The 15,894-nt window shown below is 42.6% G+C and overlaps 1 protein-coding gene across 2 annotated transcripts; it reads left to right on the forward strand.

The window, feature by feature from the left end:
- Window positions 1-6,058: 6,058 nt before the first annotated feature.
- rnf32 (ring finger protein 32) lies at window positions 6,059-15,866 on the forward strand. Of its 2 annotated transcripts, none has more exons than XM_049010647.1 (8): window positions 6,059-6,107; window positions 7,453-7,714; window positions 7,972-8,114; window positions 9,601-9,633; window positions 9,742-9,866; window positions 10,480-10,588; window positions 13,151-13,318; window positions 14,031-15,866. In XM_049010647.1, exons 1-8 carry the CDS (start codon window positions 6,099-6,101, stop codon window positions 14,253-14,255), a joined length of 1,074 nt encoding a protein of 357 aa, XP_048866604.1. In that variant the 5' UTR covers window positions 6,059-6,098; the 3' UTR covers window positions 14,256-15,866. The 2 variants fall into 2 exon arrangements, with proteins under 2 accessions (XP_048866604.1, XP_048866605.1); XM_049010648.1 differs by having other exon boundaries at window positions 6,088-6,147.
- Window positions 15,867-15,894: the final 28 nt, after the last annotated feature.

The following is a 15,894-nucleotide window of genomic DNA, read 5'->3' on the forward strand; positions in this document are numbered from 1 at the left end:
TCTAAAATTAATTTTAATAACATCCATTCATCTTCTAACTGCTTATCCTGCTCAGAGATGTTGTGGGGATTTAAATAACATCTTGGGGCAAATGTTATCACCCTTAGTGCTGTTTAATTTAAATGTCTTCATCCTGTTGTTCTTAGTAATCTTTTAAAAATTCTTGTAATGTTTTCTGTCAACTGCACTTCTTTCTGCACATTTTTTCCTTCCATTGAGCTTGGTGAATCCAGAGATGACAGAATGGTAAACAATTAACTAATTATAATTACATAGTACTTCAGCAGCGTTGGGCTTGAAGACTTCAGCTCATGAACCTTATACCATGGCTTTGGTAAACAGTATTTTCTTATTGGTCTAGAAATGTCACGTGGGTGTTTATCATTTTCATGTAACCGCACATACAGTTCCGGTAGCGTAATAACAGTTCTATATAAATCCATCCATCCGTCCATTTTCCAAACCGCTTATCCCACTGGGTCGCGGGGGGTCCGGAGCCTATCCCGGAAGCAATGGGCACAAGGCAGGGAACAACCCAGGATGGAGGGGCAGCCCATCGCAGGACACACTCACACACCATTCACTCACACATGCACACCTATGGGCAATTTAGCAACTCCAATTAGCCTCAGCATGTTTTTGGACTGTGGAGGGAAACCGGAGTACCCAGAGGAAACCCCGTGATGACATGGGGAGAACATGTCATTCCTTGGCACAATTTTCCTTGGTCTTCAAGACACAAGCGTCTGTCTATTGACGGTTTCTACGGTAACTTAACAGATTTGCAGTGAGTACCTTGAGCAATCTTTCTATCCTTATAGAGACTATATTTTTAAGAGCACATTGGAACATTATTAAATGCTATTTGAACCAAATTTCTTCTAACCATGACTAGTTTATTTTATTTTATTTTTTTTGTTTGCTGTGGTATAAGGAAGGTAAACCAGTTTGAGGTGTGCGGTAGTACAAAAAATAATCAACTCCAACTTGGTTAGCAGCCTTCTGCTTCACATCAGGCCACATTACACAAAGTTGTCATTCATTGTTTTCGTATAATCGTGCACCGTGTTGTGGTTTACCCCTTGCTTAATCAGCAGAGATCAGTCAAATGTGAACAGGTACTATTGCGTGGAGAAGCTACTGCCCCTGCATTGGGGCACTTAGGTTTTTCCTTAGAAACCCTGACTCACAGAGTAATTTCCTCTTTACTCTTTTCTCCAAGACCACCACAGAGATTAAATCACATTTATGTATTTTGCTGTTTAGCAAACATTTCTTTCAACGGTTTTCAACAGCAAAATGGGAATATCACAAAGCAATTTTGGCTTTAAGCACCTCAGACTTGGCTGAAACCTCAGCGCCATCTCAGGAACTTACAGTTATGATTAACCACAGTGCCTTCTCCTGCCTTGACTCTGCCACCAGAGGGAATGTGCTTCATCACTCACCGACTAAGACTGTCATTTATCACAGCAGCTACATGGGGCAGAGGGATGGGAATTCACTGTTCTGGACTCATCCCCATCCTGGTGCAGGCATCGGCAGATTTCCAAGTCTCACATGACTGTGGTACTCCACCATTCTTGCTCCCTCAAATTAATCTCCTAAACCTGGGTATGAGAGAATAATCAGCCATTTGGTGGCAGATTCTTATGATGAGGTTCATAATTAAACTGACAAAGAGTGAATGCAAGAAAACATTCTTCATTTATTATAATTATATGAATAGTTATTGTTAACAATATTTGGATTAGGAGTCATTTCTATCTAAAGCATCATGGAAAATGTTAGTTACACTAATATCTGCAACTTGACTCCCATTCTGGTCACAACTGCACGAAACACGCAAACCACATACTATACAACTTAAACCTCTTCTTGCATTATACATTTTAAAAATCTAACAATGGATGCACAGCAGTAATCTTTCTGTGCAATATATAATATTTTCATCATTGGAGGGATAAAATATATCAATTGCTGGTAAATTTAAAATTGAACCTGTTTTTATCCTCATTATTATTAGCTGACTCAGTTCAGACAACTGTTCTTAAATGATTCAGGATATACTGTATATTCTGGACAGGTCATGCATTCAGAAGGGAATATGAGGATTAGCTTATGATAAATATCCAGCACAGAGGGTGGTTAATGTATGGGCCAACTTATGAATATGCATCATCAGAAATTTTAAGGGCCAGTGTTAGATCTCTCTGAGTTTGACACAACATATTGAGTCAAGCTGAGCTGTATTTAGCAGTCGGTTTTTACAACGGCAGGTGAAGCAGCAGATGGCAAAAATGAGTTCTGTGCTGGCAAAACTAGCCAATTCAATTTCTCAGAGAATGCCACACTCTCATCAAGTAATGTCCTGATGTGGTTGTGTTCCAATGCATCGTCTTGCCATGGAAGACCAAGAGCTGCAAGAGCTGCAGAAACAATGTGTGAGACATGCCAGGTCACGACCAACATCAAAAGCACAGGACCTTGACAAAGGCTATTTGTTTTAGCGACCAGGTGACAGGCAGAGAATCAAAGGTCTATTAGCAACCTGAGAAAATCCAATAATACTTTGAGGGACCCGTGTGAACTAACATTAACATACTACCAAAATTTTTAAACTGGTGTCTTGTTACATAAGCTATTGAAATTAATACAACATAAAACAAAGTATGAAACTGATGTACAATGCAGTATACCATGTAGAACGCATTCCTTAATGTGCTGTATTGAAATAGCATGTTACGTTATATGCAAACAGGCCAGTGTCGCCCCTCTAAATGAACACGAGACAAACATCTAAATAAAAAACATTTTTAAACAGAATGTGAATTAAGAAATTGAAGTTGTCCTTATTTATGGATATTTGTACAATAAAGTTGTTTGTGTTTTACCTATGAGTTAAATAACAGAATAAACTGACACTGCACTGGCAATGAAAGCATCAGAAGAATCTACTGCATTTTTTCTCAAAAACTTACACTATTTCAGTCAGTACCCTATCCGTTTGTTTTTCCAATCATCTTGAAAAGAACTTCACTTTGATTTTTGAGGACATTATGGAAGGGTCAATGACTGAGTTTGAAGCTGAAAGGAAGAGGTTGAATTTTTTGATGGTGAGTTGCCTTTAATGCAAAAATTCAAGGCATGCAGACAAAAGCTGGCTGGAAAACACGCATAGGAGTATCATTTAACCCCCGCGCCCAAAGCTTCATCTGCTGTTGTGGGTTATCACGGTCACCTGACAACGCGCCGAAGGTGTTGTCAGAGAACACACACACACACATATATATAACAGCTTATATAAGAATGTTTCTAATAATTCATTGTTATCATTAAAAGCTAGCCCTTATCAAATAACAGCAAATCTTGAGCAGTAGTATTGTGAATCAGATTCACGGTCCTGGGAATTCTCGTGGAAGGTCGATCCATGAAATGTGTTCTACAAGAAAATGTTGTTTTTACAATACTTTTAAGAATGTTTCAAAAATTTCAGAATGAGCCTACAATTTCAGTCCTGAAAAAGTTTATCTGATAAGATTAAGGGTGATTAAATATTCCTCACAAGTGTGCCAAAGCCTTAAATGTCAATAGTTATTTGTAGTTCTTTCCAATAAGTGTATTGTGAAGTTGGAACTGAATAACTAAACTAGTGAATGACGTGAATGCTCATGGTGCAGATATTAACACCATTTTCAAAACAAACCCTTTTTTCATATCAAACCAATATTCAACTGTGGCTATCTCTTTTCAGATATAATTCAATTTTAAAAACATGTATACGTGCTTAACGGTACAGGCTTGCTAAAGAGCTGAATTGAACCTCCTAAGGATAGGAAAAACCACAGTTAATACCCTGAACTCAACTAGGCAGACCCTGGGCTCTAAGGCCAATGGAAAAAAAACAAAAACCTACTGCTAAGTATCTCACTTACCTTTGGAAACTACTGACTAAATACACGTGCGGTCAGAACTGTCAGTAATTATTTGCTTCAATTTCTTTTGACGTCTCAAATATTGCTACCATTGAAATTACATTCCCTGCAAAGCTTTTAAAACAGTGACAAATAGCGGGATTAGTTTGGCCTTTTCAACATGCATGCAGCGCCCAGAGTTTGCCGAAGGTTTTGGCGCGGCTCCTCTTTCACATCAATACAGGTTACCCCCCTCCCCCCCGTCCGTCTTCTACATCCCCTCCGCCCCTCTCCACCTCTTAAATAATCACCTCTCCACATGACAAGGTGGGTTTCTTTTGAAAATACCACAGATTAGGTAAAGAGTTCCACAGAAGAGAAATCTAAATAAATAATAATGAGAAGAAAAACTCTTTTTTAAAAAAAAGGTACTTATTTAAAAGGAAAAAGACAAATGTCCACTTTGAAAATGAGGGCGCATACTGGAATCCTGCTGATGACAGCACAGGGAGAAAGCAGCTATTATGTTATTATGCTACACTAAGCTCACGTCTACCGTGTCTTTAAACTGCTGAATCCTTAATTAATAAATTGCCTTACAGCTTTTTCTGATGAAGCCAGTCAACATACATATCTTTTTTAACCTCAGGAATGCAGAATTTCCTAAAACAGAAACGGCCCCATAGAGCCCATGACTCAGAATTGTTGTTTTAGAGGGTCCGACTGAATGACAGTCCTCATCGCCATTTGTAACTTCAGCCATCTGTTTTGGTGAGTCTGCCTGCACTTCAAAGTTGATCAAAGTCAAAAGCATTTTGGAACTGCCTAAACCACAGTGTGGCAAATAGCATCCTGCGGTCCGACAAACAAGAGATTACTTTCATCAGCCAACAAAAAAAGGATCTCAGAGTCCCACTTCCACTGACACAAGCTGAGAAGGTGACTCTGCCTCATCGAACAGGAATGAACACCTTTTCTTTTTTCTCTGCCCCTTTGACGACAGCTTTGAGAGTAATTTTCCGCGTCAGTGTTTGTTCTCATTCGTAAAAAGCATGGTCTGTGTCCGGCATTCCCAAAAGATTAATATGAATGATTTTTTTCTCCAAAGGACCACATTAAACAGCAGCTGGATGCATAAATGTCTGCAATGCAAGTGTGACGTGACAACCTGTGCAACTTACTCACCAACTAGTAATGTATTACACTCAGATTGGGATAACTACATTATAAAATAAAAAATTATCTAAATTTCTAGTATTATAATAATACATTATTTAAGATTGCTTAAGGCTTAAAATCAGTTATATGTGATACACATCACTACAGCATAGCGGTAATGTGGGTGGGTGGTTCCTTTTAAAATACGTTACCATGATAAATATGCAACTACATCAATAAGAATACACACGCAGTATAAATGATAAGTAGTTTGGAAAACTTAACTGGGAGGCAAGCTATCGATAGTGAAAACAGTTCACGAAATAACCGCAGTGTGATGGATCACAACGAGGACACACTTGGACACCCTGAAGCAGCAATTACAGGATCAATGGAGCATGTAATGGTGCTGATCAGCCATGCTGGTAGGGAGGCTGCCAGGCAGGTATGTGCGGTCAGCTTCCTGCGCTAAAACACGGGGAGAAGGTCTCACACACCTCCGGCTTCAAATAAGATGCATTAAACGTTTTTGTTTATGGGTCTCTTTTACTTGAACGCTTGTATTAGGAGAGACGACTGGGGGAGAATTTACCTGTTGGTGGTCGGGCCGGTTGGATAATTAAAAGATAAAAATAATATTTCACTAGCGTTTTTACGTTATGTTTCCAGATGCTTCTATCATGGAGATCCATGCTTTGTGTGGAAAAATACACCAATAGCCACCTCCTTAGTGCCTTGATTACCTTGGTAATCCCGGGAATACGTGAATTTGAAGGGAGCTTACGCAGGAATAAATCTCGATCCCACAAGGTGAACTTTAAGCTTGAACCACTAACGTAAAGTACGTAGTCTTACTTTAATCTGTCATAAATACTTGTCATTAAAATACTATATTATTAGACATCCACGTTTATCGTCTAATGTACCTGACTGTTTGTCCGCTCAGAGAGCCACGCGCCTTCATTAGTGAGAGGCGCGTTGCTAGGCAACAGTGAAAGCCGTAAACATTTTCCTTCACCGATAACAATGCGAAAGGTCTGTCTTTTCTCGCTCCGTTCCGCAATCACTTAACAAGGTTATTTTTTAGTGCTGTTCTCAGCGAACCGTTTCAGTAACGACCTTGTTTCTCTCTGTTTAATGCCGTGTCTAATGCTGTCATTTAAGTTATAGCTTTCAGCTCGTGCGTGGCTCGTGCGGACTGGAAGTTATCCGCTGTAACATGTTAGCATGGTCGCTAACCCGCTATCACGTTGGTTATGTATCATTGTCGACAGTAGTGTATTCTGGAGTATTTAGATTTGGGTGGTGTATGTTTTTTTTTTTTAATTTATTTTGGTAATAACTAGATATTTAAACTTGGAAGAGTTATTGCGCTGCGATTTAACTGGTTAATAATAATCCTAAACATGAATCAGTATGCTGAAAGTTATCAGATATATTTGTGCTTATACACAATATTTTTAAAGATACTTTAGAAGCTCTTAGATGGCAGCACTTAATTTCTTGTCTGTCTTCCAATCAGTTATCCTGAGTTGCGTAATGGGGACGGAGGTGCAGCCTATCCGAGCAGCTTTGGGCACAAGACAGGTTCACACCCTGGATGGGACACTAGTCCATCACAACGGCACACCCTACACTATGGGCTATTTAGCCTAAATGTCTTGTCTTTGGACTGCGGTTGTAAACCTGAATACCTAGAATAAATTCACACAGCATGGGGAGGCAATAGTGCTGTCCACTGAGGCAGCATACTGCCCATTCAGTGTAACATCTAACATGAAACAAAAAAACACATCTTGTTGCAGTAACGTGGCTTAACTTACACCATGTCAGCAGTTTTAATGTATCATTGCAGAGTAAATTTTAATGTTTTCAGTATTATTAATATTTTGAGGTATTTTGTCTTAGTGAGGGAAAATAATTGACACCCTTTCCCTTCAAGTCATTTTCTTTGCTAATGCCATAGAACTCAACTGCTCCTTCTGATGCTCATTCCAAACACATTTTATCCAGTTCAGATACTTTGTCATCATTAAGTGGTTCATCATGTAGTGGAGAGAATTATTTACAGTAACATGCAGCGCAATCTTGTGAATAGGGGGCAGCATGTGGCTCAGAGGGCTAGGCCTCTGATAGGAAGGTAAGGCAGTCTCAGCACACCTGTGGCTCCTTGAGCAAGGCCCTTGACGTCCAGCTCCCTGGGCCCCATAGCAGGTGTCTGCTCTTCGCTGCCAAGGTTGCTCTCATGGAGAGCAAAATGGTGGAGGGGGAAAGAGCGTTTCCCCACAGGGATCAATAAAGTATCAGTTATGATCATTATTATTATTATTATTATTTTTATTATTGCTGTTATTCATTTGCTCTGTTGCCTCACCTGCAGGATCAGAGGTCAAAAGGGCACATCAACCTGGCAATGATGGCGGTCGCCTTGCAGGATCACGCGGTGAGAGATTTACAGCTACACCGGTTACCGCTGCAGGATTCAGTGAGGCGAAGACACACCAGTACACAGAGGGACAGGACCCCCCAGTGGCGGGGGGAGGCTGCGCATCAGTCGGGGGAAAGAACCCAGAGATGCCGACAGGCTCACAGCCTGGAAGAGGAGTATGTCCTTGGGCCAGGCCCTCCATCACTTACATTAGGTAGAGTAAATGACGATCCAGGGCACATAGCGGTGTCAGGATGGAGTGAGGTAACACCCTGGCTGGCCGGTTATATCATAATTCCAGCAGGGACCTTGTTCCCTGGAGCAAAGCACTTTTACCTCAGGAAAATGTGTACTTGTTGACATTCCAGAACTTGTGCACTTCAGAATTTGATCAATGGATTAATTGAAATGTAAGATATGACGCGTCTAATTTCCTGGTGTTGGCTTCCATGTTGCCGTGCTGGTGGTCAGCCCAGAAGCTTGGCTTGGTCGATGCCCCTCCAACGCCCCTGACCACAGATGAGTGGCACCAGGTTAAGTCGCGGTCACTCCTACAAGGGGAGTCCAGCCAGCCCTGCGCCATCTGCCGAGAGGAGTTCCGGCTCCAGCCCCAGGTGCATGACCCACACCTCAGTCCGTGGCCACGGCATTCATCACGTGCCTACCGAGCTTCACCCTCCCCCCACCGCATTCTCCATGCAATCCGCGCAGACGGCAAATACTGCATTGCCACCGGAGTGTGACGTGGGGATTCGGCAATCAGGGAGTCATTGCGAGGGTCTTTCAGCCTTCACTTTATCGCTGGGTTCCCCTTTTAAGAGGGCCCGTCTCAACACAAAATACTCAGCAGACACGAAGGCCCAACAAAGGAGCCGTGTTGTCATGGAAACACTGGTAAATATTAGTCCAAAGGTGCCAGAAAAGAATTACGCTCTGCATGTAGCCCACGTGTAAGATTTTGACGAAGGTCATTTGTCAATTAAATAAAACATCAAAAAACTCTCTTCAAAGGCTCTTCAAATATGCAAGCTTCCTCCACTGACATAAGCTAGTTTTTGATTGTTGCTTTACGGTATTATTCACACAGTGTAGGAATAGTTATTTTCCTGCGATATTTTTTCTGTTATATATAAAGTCACTCATCATGCCGTTTCAGCGCCTTGCTGTTCAGGTATTAGATGGATTGGTTTCATACCACAGGTTCCTGAGAGAGAATCATTCTGGTCTAATGACTTATCTGGGTCCTTGATATATGTCTCGCACCAGAGGGCACCCTGTTCTCCTGTGTGTTGTGGGTACGGAGATGATGAGGAATTATCACAGCCCTCTGTGAAATGGCTCCATACACCAGGCCCTAAGGGCCAGCCCCTAGCAGAGGAGCATCAGTGGGAAGGTGTTGCAGGATGCCTGCCCTGGCCCTGTTTTCCCCAGCTTGGGTTTACTGCCTCTGAGTAGGCTGCTCTCTGGGGGTCTGTGAAAGCCCCAGTTATATAAGAAGTGCTAGTGCTCGCTTGCTTGCTCGGTCGCTCACCAGAAGCCGCAGGAATAATTCAGAGGGCCAGCCCATGTCATCAGAACCCCAGTGCTCATCTGAATCCCCAGGGCAAATGTGGCACAGCAGAATTGACCAGAATCACGTGGGAGAATACCCAATAAGGTCACAGGATGTGATTGCAAAATGAAACCAAACTGTTTTTTTTTTTTTATAAATTCCATTGGCTTGTTATGTTTATTTCAGGGACATTGGGAGAGTTAAAAGGCAAGAATTAAGGGCAATCAGGCAAAATGTTTAGATCTGAGGCCACCTGCCATTCATTCCAGTCGGCTGTGAACGAGCGATTCTTGCAGAAACAGGTGTTGTCGAATCCGTAATTCGCATCGGAGATAGAGGGCTCTTCAGGACTGCAAGGCTGAGTGCCGGTTTTCATGGCACTGCCATACACCTGTTATTTTTCTGTGATTTCGTGTGGCTCTGCAGGATGCCCGGCTTAGAAAGCCCTCCACACAGCACTTCTGAGGCGTTTCCAAACAAGCGGTGCAATTCACCTATTCATAGTGCGCCAAGCGCTCACCCTGACGGCTTTCAAACCTCTTTCACAGGTTCTGCTGTCCTGCTCTCACGTCTTTCACAGGGTAAGTTGTTCCTCCTGACACACGGCTGAGTTTTCGGCGCCCGCGAAGACGCCCTTCTGATACCCCCGCTCACCGCCCCGCAATCTGCGGCTCTCGTGCACCTCGCAGGCCTGCCTGCGTGCCTTGGAGCGCTTCTCCAGCAGGAAGTGCTGCCCTATGTGCAGGAGGAAGCAGTATGAGACCAGAGTGATTCATGATGCCGCTCGCCTCTACAGGGAAAAGTGTGCCGTCAGGTGTGCTCTCTCGACCCACTTACCCCCACATCTCACACATTTGGGACGGGGGCCGTGCCGCATTCTGAGAGTAACCTAGGCTGGAAAGCCCTACAGAACCCTACATAAGCCAATAGCAGAGTGCATTTCCTGCTAATCACATCCTGCCATTTAAGTCTTAGCATAATGTACCAGCTTTCTAATATCAGCTCTGTGATTGTTGGTGCTGTGAGAACACTGGACATACATATTATTACTTATAATCATGTCCAATATGCTCGAGAGTAAAACCTTAAGGGAAATTCACTCCATATTACACAGGTTAGACCAGGGGTGGGCAATCTTATCCAGAAAGATGCATTGTGTATGCGGGTTTTTGCTGCAGCTCCCTAATTAGATTACTAATTAGAGGACTGAATGGCTGAAGAATTCTCACACCTGGGTTTGAACAGCTGACCTAAAGATTATCTCCAAAACCCACATACACACCGGCCCTTTGAGGATATGATGTCGAATCCAAAACTCTCACTACCCTTACCAGTAATAGCCGACGTCATCCCATTAAGGCATAAGCAGCCAATTCGGGGTGTGAACCCCACACCTCAGCACACCTCGAGCCCAGTATCTCCATCAGGATCCAGGCATGCTGGAGAGGCTATGTCGCTCGGAAGTGGTACAGGCACGCAAGGAAGACGGTGCCACCCAAGGACAAGCTGCTGAGAAGGAAGTTCTTCGAAGAAAAGGTACACAATCAGCTTTGCTATTCGACTGTCACACCTGAACGGTTTGAATGGAAACACACAGGCTAGATAAAATACCTGTGAGATCATCTCTGCGAGGCACTGTGACAGTTCATTTTCCGCTCCTTCCCCGTATCTGCCAGTCAGATGAAACGGTTTGCACTGGACCAAGACATTGCCTTCCTAGGAAATTTGGCACATTTCTCCTGGAAGTTAATATCTGTTCTTTCCTTTTCGCTCAATTTCTGAAATTGCCGAGGTGGTTTAAAGGCTTCTTAGACCGAGGGATGGAGATGGCCACCCTATAGAATCTACGGGGTGACGGGGGAGGACTATTCATCTGAGGGAGCTGGGGGGTGGCTTTTGGTGCCGTGTGAATCGTGCACTGTCTGTAAACTAATTAAAGAGTGTGTGCTTCAGCCAAACAGATTGGACATTCCAGGAGAAAACGAGAAAGGGCATCCTCCAGCAAGTGTTTGTCCATCCTCGTTTAAAACGCTTAAAGGACACATCAGGACGGAGCTTCAGCTATAATTGCTTTTTTTAATTATTTAAAAACACACGGCAGATGTCACAAACAGGAACAGACTTTGTGGGTCTAAAAAAAGTTTTTATTCAATTTATTAGAGATAAAAAAGATGATAGAGGGGACTTTGTCCTGATGTATCCCCTAATTTGAGAACTTTTGCTCTATATAACATTTTCAAGCTCCATTATATGTTTTTTTTTTAAGTTTTGAGTGGGTATGACAGAGAATGTTATAGCTTTTTGTACCCCAATGGCACAAAGATACTATAGAACACACACTATCCATAAGTCATCTTAATACACACAAACCAAATTGAAATTATTTATGCTTATTGTTTTTTTAATGCAGCTCAAATCCTTTATTTGGCTCTCCATTTGCAGAATGCAGCAGCTGTTCCAGTTAACAGGAACCAGTACAACGAAAATAGCTTCTTGGTATAGTCAGGCTTGGGGAAAAATGTTAAGGAGAAAGAGAGATGCAATAGCGCCTGAGATTGTCGTAACAGTTATTTAATGTTGAACCGTGTGTTACGAACAAGATGAGTAGAGTTGAGATTACTATTGGGCACAGCTAAAACCGTCCATAAGGTGCATTCAGGAAGCTATTGGACCATCTGCTGTAATCACTGCACCTATTTATTTGGGGTTAGTATGCAAGCATGATTATATGTGAAGGTTATTCAGTGGAGGGCACAGACAAACAATAATTCTGCCTTTTAAATATTTTATTCACAGTGCGGTTGCACAGTTGCAGAAAAACCTTTTATCACAATGCATTCACAGAGAATCGTTATAGCAAATACCAATTTTTTTTTTTTAAATGATGCGAATGTATAAGGAGGACAGTCTCCAGTCTCTGCAGTGTGGGAAAAATGATCTACTTTTTACACCCACTCTATTGAGCTGTGGTGACCTTTCATAGCAGCGTAAAACCAAACTGTCACCATCACCACAAACGTTCTGACGAATCGTTGAGTGCACATGCTTTTTTCTTTTTTGAACCCAGCCCAACAATCCATCTCAGTGCCCCGAGGTCAGATCAAACGAGCGAAAAGACGGGAGCTGAATGCTGTGGCCTCGAAGTGTGTTTACAGCTTTAATTGTTTTCGCCTTGTCACGCTCCCTCATTACTTTGATCCTGGTCCAAAAAGCCCGGCTCGTGCAGGCCACATAAATCTCAGTGCCGTCATTTATGGCTCTGATGAAATCGGTGTCATCACGCTGACAGTTTTTTTTTGGGGGGGGGGGGGGGGGGGGGGGCTTGTGGAAGGGATTGTCATTTCAGGTTCCCTCGTGGAGCACTCCAAGCTTTGTGATTTACATCTCCCCAAACAAACCAGGGACACTGAGCATTCTTTACGCTTTCCTTTATCATACTGAAATGGCAAACATTGTCTCACTGTTGCCGACTCGCACTGGCACCGAGCAGGTGGCTGTAGAGGATATTAATAGTATTGAGGAAAGGAGGGGAAAGGGGACAAAAAAAACTTATCAGCTTCTTTGTTGATACGCTTTAAATACCAGGCTTTTTATTTTACTTTTGAGGTCCTACCATAAGTCAACACATTAGGAGGCAAATTAGCGACTTCAAGATTGATCGCCTTGAAATGTCCTCTGTGCGCTGGCCAAAGTTCACCTGCGATCATATCTGTTTGTCTGGAGAAGTTGGCTTCAGACACTGTTGTTTGGTTTGCGATAACGGTTGCGTGACGTCACGATGACACGAGGCTGACCGCGGGGACATCGTGTGTCCTGTCACCACGTGTAACTGACCCCTAGCTTCATTCCCACCATGGATGTCAATGTGTGTGTGATGCCGAGAAAGAAGTTCATCTTAGCCTCAGTTAAGAAAGGTCTTATGATTTGAGCACATGGCTTCATTAGAATAGCATATTTGAAGAGGCTTTGAAGAGCATTTTTTGAATGTTTTATTTAATTGACAAATGACTTTCACCAAAAACGTCTTAGTGTCTTATCCTACGGAATGACATCAGTGAATTGCAGTGTAACTGTTACTATTCTTATTGTGCCAATTAGCTGCAGGAAATTAGCGATGGCTTCATGCGATGCTGTGACAACAGCGTTGAGGAATTCCTAAGTGCCCTCGACCTCTCTGTGGAGTCCAGTAGGCTGGCATTCCGCGAATTTGATAGGCAGCACCTCTCCCAGATGAAGGAAGAGGACTGGGCCAAGATAGAGCAAAAGGTAGGAGTCTTAGCCACCGAACACCACACTGCAAACTTCTGCGATGTCATAGTTGTTGGCTAGCAAATCCATTTCTACTTTGAAGATGTTTGTGAATATTACAACTCATGGATATGTACGTTGAAATGTATTACTTTAAGTAAGCAAAAGAAATATCCAATTGGCAGGTTCATGGTACAGATTTAAGATTTATTTCATGAGTTTATAGTCTTGGGTTTGTCTGCTGACACTGTCTGGGTGTCAATCACATGGGGAAAAAGTGCAGCCCATTATCTCCTATGAAGAGGTCAAGCACGGGGCACAAGTTGCTCAACCTTGACTTGAAGTATAGAGTTCCGAGGGTTGTTTACCAAGGACCCGTCACATGAAGTCAAACATAATAAACGTTATGGGCCTCTGTATTAAACATCAAGCGTCAACTCGTTTTCAAATAAATGAAAAGGCCCTTTGGGTTAATAATTGATTGCACTGTAGATACCTGCCCAACACAACAGCCGTGATAAATATGTTATTTGAATGAGCATAAATCCACCCGTCTGACAGTGGTGACTCGTTCCGAGGGTGTCTGTTGAACTTGGGCTTTATTGGGGCTTTGGGAGAGAGGTAATCCGTCCAATATTTGATAAGTTGTGGGTCGAACAAAGCCCAGCGCGCACTGGGAAAGGACTGGCCAAGCCCCTTGCAATGGGTCACGGTGCTTCCTGTGTCGCAGGCCTCACAGCGAGAAGCTTCGGACTGCCCCATCTGCCTTACTCAGCTACACCCTGGCAGCGTGGAGACGTCAGGGAGGCCCAGCGGAGGGTTCCAGCAGGCCCTGCTGCTGTCTTGCTCGCACGTCTTCCACGTGTGCTGCCTGCAAGCCTTCGAGGAATTCTGCTGGGAGGGGCGGCCAGTGTGCCCCGTGTGCCGCTCACCCTATCTGAAGAGGGCGCTGTAATCACCTTATTCCATGCAGGCTGAATTTGAATAAGGCCTGTATGAGTATCATATACTTAACCAGGTGGTTATGCTCCAACAAACAAGTGCAAATGGAGAGATGACACTAAAACCATGATCAACTGCATCCTAAAACGTACACAATTCCTGATTAGTCATATGCATGAACTAGGAAGTAAGATAAAACCTCAGACCATATTAATGGTTGCTCACGCTCTCAAAAACAAAAGTAGATCACTCAGGATAAAACAGTCTGCTAAATAAACTAAATACATAGATACTTTCTCATAAAATATGTATTTGTGTTTGTGTGTTAATACGCAATTCAAACTTTATTAAACAAATGGCTACCAAGCAGACTAAAGTAACAATATTGCAAGTCACAATCCCAATCAAAAAAAATAATTCTGACGATTACTCAACATTAATCAGTACTATTGTTTTTAGAATACTTTTAAACACTTAGCAGTTTAAATGTGTGCATCATGCAGAAAACCTTCAATATTTGGAGAAATATGTAGAGGTAGATTCTTTATCTCTAAATGTTCTCTCAACTTAAAAACCTCAAAATGAGCTTTATAACACAAGGCTGTGAAAACCAAATCGGCACACTGAGCAGAAACTGATCAGACAGACCTAACTGGGATGTGAGAGCGTGTTTCTTCTAAATAAGAGATAAGAACGTAGGAAAGATAAGAAGTGGGGGGAATTTAGTCAACGTTTGCTTTAATGTAAATTAAACATTCTACTACAAATCAGCGTTTCACCATGTCTGTCGAGTACGTAAAGCTATGACAGGTACAGCAACAATGTAATAATAAGCCTTTGTTTGCTTCTTGGCTATTTTGGTGATTATAAGTACATTGTATTAATCAACAGGCACCATAAAACAAATTACGATCTGGTTGCCATGGTGCTGCAGACCTATTTGGCAGTTTACAGAAAGGTTGCCGCTGTGATGCAGTAGTTATGTATCGTTTTGTTAACCCCTCCCCCCAGTCAGTCGTCTTCCCTGGATCAGGTCAGTGGGCCGCATTCCTCTGCGCAGTAACAGCTTTCAAAGGTCAGTGACTCTGGCTGCATCCACGGTCAGGGTATTGTGGGAATGCAGTGCGGTACTGCAAACACGCTAAGTAGAGGTTTGGACAAACCTATAAATCTGTTTTTTTTTTGTTAAATTTGAGGGGCAATCGCCCATCAGACCAAAAACAGTTTTAACAACTCAGGCAGAGATGACTGTGGACAATGTGATCTTTATACCATTCACATAACTTCTGGTGCTGTTTGTTTTATTGTACGTCTGTAAAACAAACACAGGCAAAATGGAAGAGCTCTCTGTGAGACCACAGTCCAGAGCTCCACCTCAAAACATGTACATTTGCCAAATGGCATTTGTATGGATATTGGCAAGGAGTTAGAAAATGTCCACATTCCAGATGAGCTTGAGGAAGACAAAATCAATTTAACCCTAGATCTGTACTCTGCTTATTGCTGACAGAAGCAGGTATACTTTGGAAATCTTACCGAAAGTTCACCTCCAACTCCGAAATATTTTCCCTACAATAAACACGGCTTCATTGCAGCTGCTGTGGGATTCCATTAGCATGTGTTAATGCATGGCCAACAACCCGTGTTAAATA

The sequence above is a fragment of the Brienomyrus brachyistius genome, chromosome 4, assembly GCF_023856365.1.
Source record: "Brienomyrus brachyistius isolate T26 chromosome 4, BBRACH_0.4, whole genome shotgun sequence".
NCBI lineage: Eukaryota > Metazoa > Chordata > Actinopteri > Osteoglossiformes > Mormyridae > Brienomyrus > Brienomyrus brachyistius.